The 12,291-nt window shown below is 35.2% G+C and overlaps 1 protein-coding gene across 2 annotated transcripts in view; it reads right to left on the bottom strand.

Moving 5' to 3' along the window:
• RIPK2 (receptor interacting serine/threonine kinase 2) overlaps window positions 1–12,291 on the bottom strand; it is a 29,480-nt gene that overhangs the window by 3,519 nt on the left and 13,670 nt on the right. For both annotated transcript variants that reach the window (XM_058698504.1, XM_058698505.1), the window contains 5 exons: window positions 10,787–10,944; window positions 10,021–10,070; window positions 8,541–8,702; window positions 4,168–4,253; window positions 645–734 (listed from right to left, as the gene is read on the bottom strand). In XM_058698504.1, coding sequence (XP_058554487.1) covers window positions 645–734; window positions 4,168–4,253; window positions 8,541–8,702; window positions 10,021–10,070; window positions 10,787–10,944 — 546 coding nt within the window. The remainder of the gene's footprint in view (window positions 1–644; window positions 735–4,167; window positions 4,254–8,540; window positions 8,703–10,020; window positions 10,071–10,786; window positions 10,945–12,291) is intronic.

Genomic DNA, 12,291 nt, shown 5'->3' with positions numbered 1-12,291 from the left:
AAATCTTTCCTTTTAGATGGTCATGCAAATGGCATTTTCCTTCCAGTAATCACCATAGGAGGTAAGGATAAGGGTGTACATTGGATAGTTTACATTTGGATAAATATAATGGTAAAACTATAATCAATGATTTGTCTATATACCACACAGGAATACTGCTCATTGTATAAAACAATGACAGGACGAAAGTTAATGGCAAACAGAAAAGCAAGGACTATGTATGATTCAAGGAGATGAACACGGCATGAGAATTAGGAGCCCTGGATTTCAAACCGGAGATGGCCATGGGCTACCTAATAAATCCTAAAATCTCCCTAGCTTTAGCTTCCCACATATTAAGGAAGGAATTAAGACTGATGACTTGTTTTTTAATTTAAATTTTTTTTAAATGTTGATTTTTGAGAGAGAGAAAGATAGAGTGTGAGCATGGGAGGGGCAGAGGGAAAGGGAGATACAGAATGTGAAGCAGGCTCCAGGCTCTGAGCTGTCAGCACAGAGCCCGACGCGGGGCTTGAACCCATGAACCGTGAGATCGTGACCTGAGCCAAAGTCAGAGGCTTAACCGAATGAGCCACCCAGGCACCCCAAGACTTAATGATTTTTCATATTCTTCTCACATTTTGAGTTTATCGACATAATTTTACCTCTTGTGGCTCATGAGTTACAGGTATGTTCAGAGATGACACCATTTCCTTCTTGTCGCATAAGTGAATAGTGCTCAAAGTACTCTGTAACTGGAATGAATGCATACATGTACTTTAGTTGGAAGTGATTAGGAAGCTTTATGAATAAAATACAATCTACTTAACATAATTTATGTTTATACGAAACAAATGGAAAGTAAAGTTACATCATTTGAGGATATATGATCTAAATGTAGAGACAGTGTAGTATAGGAGCAGTAACTTTATAGAGAAACAAACTGAATCCTGCCTCATATTAACTGGTTACCTTGAGCACATTTATCTTTAAAGATTGACTAATACCTACATGCAGGATCGTTTTAGAGATTAAGTGAGGTAATGAATATAAAGTGATACAAACTAGGTACTTAATAAATTTCAATTTATGTATGTGTATGTATCTATCCATAATTCTTAAGCATTTACTATATTTTAAGCACTGTGCTTGTAAGTACAGTATTATTTTACAGATAAGAAACTGAGGGCTGGAGTAAGTAAAGGATGCAGAGGGTACTAATGGAATGATGGGGCTACGTAGCCAATCAGGTCTGGTTTAGAATCTCAGGATACCTAACCATTGGATTTTAGGTGTGAGACTTAATCTCAGTTTACTTATCTGCAAACTGGAGATAAGAATACCTATTTTTCAGGAATACTGTAAGGAGGATTATAAACAAAAAAGCCCTAAGATTACTTAGTTAGCCTTCAATAAATGCTACTAGCTATTAAGCAGATGGGTTACATACATGCTATACCTCTCTATTAAACTCATTTAGTGATTTATTCCCATCGCTATAAAGCAATCTTGGATTAACTGCCATCACTAGTGAGTGATTTAAAAAACAAACCTATCAGTATGCTTTTTTTTCTCCAAACCAACATAATGCCAACTGCTCCCAGCCCTCCATTATTCATACTTATTACGGTCTTCTCCATTACCAGGTAAGGAATTTTAGAAGAAAAGCAACTATTCATCTGTATATATAATCTACCTACCATAGCACTTTGCACAAAGTAGTCCAATGAACATTTGTTAAATACATTTTTATGTGAACCTTTAGAGTTATTCTTTGGGTCTGTCTCTGTTATACAAGGCTTTTCTGTGATTTTAAACTTACTGAAACATTTTTGATAATGCAATATCCTTTAATTAGTAACATTATTTTTCATAACTAATCAGTTATGATAATTCAAGTTATTTATGAACTAGTAAATCAATCCCTAGAAGGAAATGAAATGGAATATTAAGGAGAAACTCCTTTTGGTTCGGTTGTTATTATTTAATTTATAAGAAAGGCTATCTGTGAAAACATAAATTACGGGACCTGGTTCAAAGAAATGAAAAAAATGTAGGAACCTCAAACGAGTCACCTTAACTGGTGGTCTTTGTTTTCAGAAGTTTCTTGATGAAAAATCTTATTAAATTTGTATTCTATTGTTGGCCCTGCCATTAACCAGCTGCGTAGGGTATTATGTAACTTTTCTATACCTCAGTTACCTCATCCATCAAATAGAAATGATATTCTTTCCCTACTAGTTTCACAGAATTGATACAGAATTTCTTTTTAAAAAAATTTTGAGTGAAAACAACATAGCTATTTAAAAACACCAAAGAAAGTAATGCTGTTTTACTAATTTAGCAATGCTATCATCAAAGGGTATTCAGGTATTTGAAAATATGTACTTTAAACTATTTTATTTAAAAAAACAAAATTTCTTCTAAAATTTAAGGTTTATTTAATTTTTAAAAATTTATTTATTTAGAGAAAGAGACAGTGTGAGTGGGGGCGGGGGAGAGGGAGAGGGGGAGAGGGAGAGGGGGAGAGAGGGAGAGAGGGAGAGAGGGAGAGAGGGAGAGAGGGAGAGAGAGAGAGAGAGAGAGAATATGAATGAATATATCCCAAGCAGGCTCCACGCTACCATGCAGAGTTGGACGTAGGGCTCAAACTCACAAACAGAGATCCAGACCTGAGCTGAAACCAAGAGTTGGACACTTAACTGACTGAGCCACACCCCAAAATTAACCATTTTGAATATAGGTCATAGTATTTAAGTAGTTTGGGGACAAGAAAAAAAAAAACTGATACGGTTCTCTTCCACTTTACAACCAAGAGAACCAATTCCTCTATTCACCTTTGCTTGGCAGAAGAAGAAAAAGCTGGAAGGAGACAAAGAGAACTGAAAAGATAAAGCAAAAATAAGCATTACAGAAGTCTGTAGCTACTAAGAAGTGGAGACACGGGAATGTGCTAAAAAAGACTGTACCTACTGAGAAGTAGGAAGGTCAGTGAAAAGCTATCAAAAGAATTAAAACACAGTTCTTTAGTGCCTTAAAAAGAGGCACTAATACTGCTATCTTCAATTTTCAGTTTGGTTAAAGGTAGTCGTTTTCTTCACACATTTCCCTTTTAAACCAAGGTTATGTCAAAGATACAGCAAATTGCAAGAAGCAATCAAGGTCATGTAGTGATACATAAATTGTAGACTATGCTTGTTCACAACTTAAGACTTTGGTTAATAGCGGATTATTTTTATTATTATATCTCAAATGCAATTTAATGAAACTCAGCACTTGCTGAGCTCATCTATGCTTACTTTGTCCCTAAAGTACTGTATGGTTACTTTTTAATACATTTTGATAAATTTTAAAAAATGTTTATTTATTTTTGAGAGAGAGAGAGAGAGAGAGAGAGAGAGAGAGGGACAGAGAATGAATCTTAAGCAGGCTCCACGCATTAGCACAGAGCCCAATGTGGGGCTCGAACCCATGAGCCATGAGATCATGACCTGAGATGAAATCAAGAGTTGGATACTCAACCAACTCTTGGAGCCACCCAGGCATCCCTCAAATCTCGAATATTAAGAAAACGTTTCAGTAATAGGGGTCTTCAATTGTTCTGATCTACAAAAGCCAGAATGAGTCAATAAGACAATTGTTCTAAGTAATTCTTAGCAATGGTTACTTTGATTTATGTAACATGGAGTGTTTGAGTGGGAAAACAAACCAAAACAAAGCAATAAAAAATACACATTTTAGTCTCAATTAATACAATTCTATAGCTTAACTTTTTATAAATCTAAAAAAAGCCCAAGAACATTGAATAAAAAGAAGTGAAAGAACCCAGACTTCTTTACTCTGTATATATTACAACAGTAGGGAAGAAATATAGGTTAAAAAAACTCTAGTGACTTAGGGCATTCATTGTACACAACTGGTATTCATTACACGTCTTAAATTTACATTTGATATATGGGAGTTCTAGAAATGTCTCTGAAATCTAGAATTAGCCATTTGAATGAAATGGAAAAGCTCTTTGGTGACAGAGAAAACAGTATTCATAGTCTCTGGTAAACTCTATCGCCCTAATACTGTAGCCTGTATTTGTGAAAAGTAGATACATAAAAACGGAATTTAACTAAGCTGAAAATCTCTATGAGTTATATATGATTATTTAAAGTTCAATTATTTCATTTAGCAATTTACCTTTGCTTTCTTTAGTTGAATAACAGCTTCAAGAAAAGTTATCTCTTCAAATGTCCTCAGAACTGGTTCAAGTTCTATTAAACATTCTACATGAGAAAAAAAAATTATTTGAGTTCAGATCTAATCATTAAATTGAAAAATATAAATGCTAATATTTACCTGATAAGGCCCTAGGTCAATTTTTCCCCAAACTGATGACACTCAACTCTGTTAAGAGCCTTTACATATGCATATAGATAGAAATATAGATCATGGAATACACTTGAGAGTCTAAAAATAAACCTTTATAGTTACGGTCAATTGCTTTTTGACCAAGTTGCTGAGGCAATTCAATGGGAAAAGGATCATCTTTTCAACAAGTGGTGCTAGGACAGGATATTCACATTAAAAAAGATAAATAATTTAGACTCTTACCTCATGCCATACATAGAATTAACTTGAACCGTATCATGCACTTAAATGTAAATACAGGAGAAAATCTTCATGACCTTTGGTTAGGTAAATAATTTTTAGATATGACATTAAAAACAGGGTCCATAAAGAATTTTAAATGCACTTCAAAAAAACTGAAAACTTTTGCACTTCAAAAAGCTGCTATTAAGAAAAATGAAAAGACAAGCCCTAGACTGGGAGAATATTTTTTGCATATCATGGATCTGGCTAAGACTTATACCCAGAATATATAAAGAGCTCTGACAATAATAAGGCAAATAAACCAATTCAAAAATGGGAATATAACATGATGCAACCATTTTGGAAAACATTTGGGAGTTTCTGAAAAATGAAAGATAAATTTACCATGCAACTCAGCAACTCAACTCATAGGTACCAATATAAGAGAAATGAAAACATGTTCAAAGACTTGCATATGAGCAGCCACAGCAGCATTATTCATAATAGCCAAGAAATAGAAACAACCATAATCACTACTACTACTACTACTACTGCAACAACAACAACAACAACAACAACAACATATAAACTTGTTGCCAAAGGGAGAGGCTAGGGCTCCGGACACAACAACAACAACAACAACATATAAACTTGTTGCCAAAGGGAGAGGCTAGGGCTCCGGATATAAAACTGAGCATCACTAACGGATGATGTAACGGGAGAGTATAGATAGTAAATAGGTAGTAAAGGATCCATGTTAGAGCTCTGAAGCATTCCAACAGTTAGAAATTGAGTAGAGGAAGTGAAAAAGATTGAGAAAGAGAGGATGCTGAGAGTGTAGCTTCTTCTGTCTTGAAGCAACCAGAAAGAAAGTTTCAAGGAGGGAATGTCTAATCTGGTGAGAAGCCAAGTAAGATAAGCAGGATTTTCTAACATTACCATCCTTGGTAACTCCAACAGTGTAGCTTTCGTGGAGATATGAAAACAGAAGACTGATGTAAGTTTGTCAAAAACTGAATTAGATGGAAAGAAGCAGGGAAAACAAGTACGGGTAATTCCTACAAGGTGTTTAGATTTCAATGGGGGCACAAAAATGAGGTGACACTGAAAGATGATATGGGGTTAAGATTTTTTTTTTCCTGTATAAAGATAGGAGATAATAATGGAATATATCTGTATGACAGCTGAATGACCCACTAGATAGGCTGAGATGGACACTCAAGAACAGAGACAGAACATAAGGACGAGAAGCTGAAGAGGGCTTGGGAATTGCATCCAGAGCACAAGCGATACGTTTACATTTGTGTTAAGTATATATATGGACACTTTTTTCCACTGGAAAAGAGATAAGGCAGGAAAGATGGATACAAGTACAACCAAGTTTGTGGATATGGTAGTGGAACTGTGAGGTAGTACTCTCTTACGGTTTCTATTTCTTAGTGCAGTGTGAGAACAGGTGATCTGTTAAAGGGAAGATGGAGCATGGGACGAAGGAGGTTTAAGAAGGGATGCTATGGGGCACCTGCTTAGCTCAGTTGGTTGAGCGTCCCACTCTTGATTTCAGCTCAGGTCGTGATCCCAGGGTCGTGGGATGGAACCCTGCATAGGGCTCCATGCTGACTGTGGAGCCTGTTTAAGATTCTCTCTCCCTCGTCCCTCTCTCCACTTGCACTCTCTCTCTCTCTAAAATAAAAAAAAAAAAAATTTTTTTAAAGAAGGGAGGCTAAGGTATTAACCCTGTCTTCTTCTCCTAAGCTCAGAATCTACCAAGAAAAGCTACACAAAAAACTGATAAATGATGATTAAAGTATCACCTTTATGACCAATAAAGATTAATAGAGAAATTAACTTTAGATCTGTAGCCAAAGGGCTTGGAAAGAATTCACAGCTTTATTCAGCCAGAGTCTACATCTACTTCCACATGGGGGAGCAGAAAATGTATATATCCTTTAGATAGGCTGACTTCTAAAAGAAGGAAAAAAACTGAGAAGGGACCAGGTAAGCATGCTCAGTTTTTCTCCAAAATTAACAAAGAAGATAAAGTCTGAGGAAGACTGCTGAGGGACACATAGAAGCTAGAAAATATTCTCCCTATACTTTGCTTTTTTGGGGATTGAAATGGAATTTCATCTTCACTTTGGAAACATAAAAAAATGGGACTTGTGTGTCTCCGACAGTAATACAATATAATCACTGAGTAAGACAGCAAATCTCAAACTTTTAGGTCTCAGGACTCTTTAAAATTATTGAGTATCCCAGTTTTTGTATATGTGGGTCATATCTATTGATACTTACTATATTAGAAATTATAACTGAGAACATTTTAAAACATCGGAGTGTATGAGAACACATTCCATTAATTGCCGGAGCAGTGCAACCATCATACCTGATTTAGCCTCTGAAAAAATCCACCGTGTACTCATGAGAGAATGAGAATAAAAAGGGAAATTAATATCTTAGTATTTCTTATTCTGAAAACAGTTTTGATTTTGTGAATCCTTGTGAAAGTCTCAGGAACCAACCACCCCAGGGGTCCTTGTACCACACCTTAAGAACAGTTGATCTCTGAGAATGGAATACTAGAGATGTATTTGAGAAGCATAATAGAATTGCTAAGTAGTGTTTAGTGTGTAGTTTTGGCCACTAATTTAAAGAGAAACCAATAACTTCCACTTCTGGAGCAATAGGTAGGATTTACCGTCCTGCCTAAAATGACCAAAAAAAACCAAACAAAATACACGAAACAGTGGTTTTCAATACACTAGATACTGGGCAACAAAGGACAGAGATCTCTGAGGTGGGAAACAAATAAGGTGAGCCCTAGGACTGCCCAGGCTTGCTGCCTAGAGAGAGTTTCCAGCTGCAGCTTATAGGGGAAGTAAGGTGGGACCTCACTTCTCAACTGAGTGGAAAGTTAATTGAGGAGAGGGGGCTGAGAGTCTGGGTAGACCAAGGCAGATAGAGTTCAGAGGACAGTACCAGAGAGGGGAGAGGTAACACAGAGAGACAGCTCTGTGATCTGCAGAGGGCTCCTTTAAGTACTGATCAATGCAGGGTAGAGAAATCATTAAGCCAAAAGTCAAAGTCTTCAAAGAACAATAAAGAAAAGCCAGGAAGTCTATAGAAAAGTAAGTATTGCCTAATGGTATGATCTTCATAGGAGCTATAAGTTTTAGAGAATGGAAAAGAAATGAGTATTTGGAAGTGGCACTGGGGACAAGGGAGATATAGACCCTCCCAGATAGCTCTGGGAAATAAATGTGAATCCATTACAAGCAACTTTTGATTTTTTAAATATAGTAATGATAAGCAGTGAACACAAATTGCGAGTAAAAAATATATTTCATTGCTTTTATAGTCCTAGTCTGTGGCTTATTTTTCACTTTATCTTAATCACACCTCTTGAAGTGCAAAAATTTTCAATTTTTTCCAAGTCCAATTACCCTTTTTTTCATGTATCTTGTTTTTGATGTCATACAGAGAGTTCTTTGCTCACCATAAGGTCATAAAAATTTTCTATGTTTACATTTAGATGATGATCCATTCTACCTCTGAAATAAATCTTAATTCTATCTAATTTTTCTATCTAGGATTACCACCTTAATTAGTAAACTCTTGACAGTCTCTTAGCTGGTCTCTTTGCATCCACTCCTGCCCTTCTTCAGTCAATTTTCCACACAGCAACAAGAGTGCTCTCTTCAAAACTTAAATTAGATCATGTCATTTCCATACAATGCACATATTAATGCTATTCTATTGTACTTGGAATAGATTTATAACCTTTTGGTGGTAGCCCAACAGCTTCTCCTTATCTCTCTAATCTCATCTCATAAAATAAAAACAGCACGTGAATTAAAAAAAAACAAACAAAACCTTTAAGGTTGCCATCTAACTTGTGTAATTTTTCAAGGAATATTTTATTCATAGTATAGTCACTATTTTTCTAATTCCAAATGTCCAAATTAAAACTGTACACTCACTTAGGAAAGATGGTCTTTCATCTGGATTTTGTGCCCATCCACTTTCTATTAGAGAGATCATGAGTGCTCGATGAGGTATATCCAATGGTAAATTTTCTTCATTAGTGTCAGGTCGATGTCCTTGTGACACACTATACATGATCTGCAAAGGATTGGTGACTTCTGTCAAAACAAATATATTTCATTTATTAGAAATATATTATGATCTAATAGATTACTTAAATATGAGGGAAACTTAAACTGTTGGGAATAATGCATTACCCACCCCCCCCTTTCTGTTAAAGAAGTATATATGTACAAATATATATTCCAGTCATTGAGATTTGTCTGCCTCCTGTGGTGTAGTTTATAGCTTCACCTCAGCTCATTAATTTTAAGCTTGGTCATGTATCTGATTTGGCCAATGGAATGTGAATACAGCAGAGCACAAGTAGAACTGAGGAGAACCTAGTATAGCCAAGGATGGCCACTCACATCATATGTGAATGAGAAATATACGTTTATTCAGTAAGCTACTGAGATTCTGAGGTTGTTACATATCAAACCGACCCTTACGAACAGAATGGAAGAATCAGAATAAAGAAATGGACAATATTATCAGAAAACTTTGAAATTATTCTTTAATGATTGCTGGTTATTACAGAAGAAGCATGAATTAAATTTTCAAATAAAGAATTTTAGAACTGGACTGAATCAAAAATAAATATTCAAAAATTTCATTTTGCAAATGAAAAAAAAAGAGGACTCGAGATTTAGTGGCGTGATCACACAGCTAATTACTATCAGAACAAGAATTATAATCTACCTTTTTCTGACCCTTAATCCAGTATAGTTTCCAATATACAGTGGATTCAGAATTGATAAACTATTATGCTTTTATAGTATGTTTCCACAAAATGAATGGTAGGCAGATTCAAAATAAGATGGGCTTTATTTAGATAGTTCTGAATGTGGCTTAGCAACATGATGTCATCTAGAACAAGGAAGTGAGGGGAACCTGGGTAGCTCAGTCGGTTAAGCATCTGACTTTGGCTCAGGTCACGATCTTGCAGTTTGTGAGTTCAAGCCCCATGTTAGGCTCTGGGCTGACAGCTCAAAGCCTGGAGCCTGCTTCGAGTTCTGTGTCTCCTTCTCTCTGCCTCTTCCCCACTCACACCCTGTCTCCCTGTCTCTCTCTCTCTCAAAAACAAACATTAAAAAAAAATTTTTTTTTAAAGATTTAAAAAAAGTACAGGGGTGCCTAGGTGGCTCAGTCAGTTAAGCGGCTGACTTCGGCTCAGGTCATGACTTCGCGGTCCGTGAGTTCGAGCCCCACGTTGGGCTCTGTGCTGACAGCTCAGAGCCTGGAGCCTGTTTCAGATTCTGTGTCTCCCTCTCTCTGACCCTCCCCCGTTCATGCTCTGTCTCTCTCTGTTTCAAAAATAAATAAACGTTAAAAAAAAAAATTAAAAAAAATAAAAAATAAAAAAAGTACACTTACCTTCAAAAGGCTGTTTTCTGGATAAGACTTCCCATGTGATAACTGCATAGCTGTTTAAGATAAAAATATACATACAGTACATTATAAACTAACTATGCATAATAAACTAAAATAGCACTGATTTTAAAAGCGGACTACGGAGAGATCATTTTTGAAAGGGACAAGGTAGTGAAATACTGTATAAAGAACTACCATATACAACCAAGACCAGGAATATTTATATACAGGTTTGTTTTGAAAGGGAATTAACCCAATTTGAAAAATTAGCAAATTACTATAATAAAAATTTGAAGTTAAAGGATAATTTGTTGTGGATGATTCTTTAAAGACCTCTAATTACATGATTCTATTATTCACACAAAATAAACAGCAATAAAAAAGATGGTTTTATGTAGCCCTACTCTATTGACTTTTTTTGGTCTAAATACTATCTCCTTTTGTAGTGTTAAGTGTTGACCACACTGTTTCCTTCCCTCCTCCATCAATGTCAGATATGATTTAAAAAAAAAAAAAAAAAAAAAAAAAACCTTTGAGTACTATATTATAAATTGACAGGACAAAAAATGTGCCTTAAATTTTTTTCAAGGATGTAAAAGTAGCTTCAAGCAAGGAATCTTTTATTTGAAAAATATTAATCACTGTGGTCTCTATTTTTGCCACACTTATGAGAGAAGAGTAAAAATCACATTTTAAAACGTAGCTTTGAAATTCTGGTTAATCTTATTTTTATACAAAGTTAACTCTGAGCAACAGTAACAAATTATACCTATATATATCATGCTTGACACTGGCCCTTGATTTTTGTCCAGGTTCATAGTTCTCAGGTGGCATATAGATAATTGTCCCTCCTTCTGGTGAAGATTTACTACTTCGTGATTGTGAGAGGGACATCATACGCCATTTTGATAAACCAAAATCTGCAATCTGTAAGGGAAAAGAGTAAATAACTGAATTTAAAATTTTTTCCTTTAAAAAAACAAGAATTGACTCTCTTTGTCTATATTCATTGTATTGAGATATGAGACTAGAGGAAATGTTCTATATTAATATTTTATTTCTATATATTCTATCAGTTTCTTTATTAATTCTAGAGTGCTGAGCCCAATAACTCTAGAAGCAATAGATACTGACTTGAAGTTCAGCATAATATCACAGATTTTAAAATGGAGAATGAGTTTTGAAAAATTAAGCAGGAATATTTTGTGCCTTAAATTCTGAATGAGCATATGCACCAAACACTACTTTTTAAGACAAGTAGTTTTATAGCATGTGCTTTCAAAATTCACCCACACCCCAAAGAACTGCTAAACTACTGGTATCTAATATGACTGGAACTGGGTATTGTTTGCAACTCAGATTTATATGTTCTTATTTATAATGCCCTAAAAATAGTAAGCTTCAATTGTGAAGTAAAATTTCGATATAGTATAGGTCATTATTATATGATTTATGCTTACTGCTAAAAGAATCACATCTGTTGGCAAGAGTCTATTTAGCATATAAAGCATATTTATGTCCATGACAAGGACTGCTTGAAGAATTATGGGTGACATTCTGTGCTTTTGATATATCCTTTAAAGTTTTGCTTCACTTGTAAATTTTATGCAGATATTCTACAACACCTTATAACTCTCTATTTAAAAGGTTCCTTATTTTTTTTAAAAAATGGAAGACAAAAGGGGCACCTAGGTGGCTCAGTAGGTCGAGCATCCGACTTCAGCTCAGGTCATGATCTCAGTTTGTGAGTTAGAGCCCCACACGTCGGGCTCTGTGCTGACAGCTCAGAGCCTGAAGCCTGCTTCGGATTCTGTGTCTCCCTCTCTCTGCCCCTTCCCCGCTCATGCTCTGTCTCTGTCTCTCAAAGATGAATAAACGTTAAAAAAATTTTTTTTAAAATGGAAGACAAAATAACAGAAATAGTATTTTATGGACAAAAGGGTATAGGACTCTAAAAACATTTAATTTGAATTACTTAGACCTTCACACTGCATAATTTAGGATCAACAGAGGGAAATGAGCTCTATCCAGCACATCATTTGTGTTTCAATTACTTAACTCTTCCATTTTTACTAGTTTTAATAGAAGAAACAATTTGTTCAGTGTTTAGATAAATTCATTATTAAAAAAAATTATGGCTCCACTCTAAAAAGGGAGGGGGTAGACTATATGAATTTTTCCGTACATTATTAAAGTAAAAGGGTAAGTCTAAGGAAAAAAAAAAAAAGTAGAAAAGACCCAGAGAAAATATGGTGCCATTACATGAAGAGCTAC

This window comes from Neofelis nebulosa, chromosome 14, assembly GCF_028018385.1.
Source record: "Neofelis nebulosa isolate mNeoNeb1 chromosome 14, mNeoNeb1.pri, whole genome shotgun sequence".
Taxonomy (NCBI): Eukaryota; Metazoa; Chordata; class Mammalia; order Carnivora; family Felidae; genus Neofelis; species Neofelis nebulosa.
The sequence above is the reverse complement of the archived record's forward strand: the minus strand, read 5'-3'. Positions and strand labels throughout refer to the sequence as shown.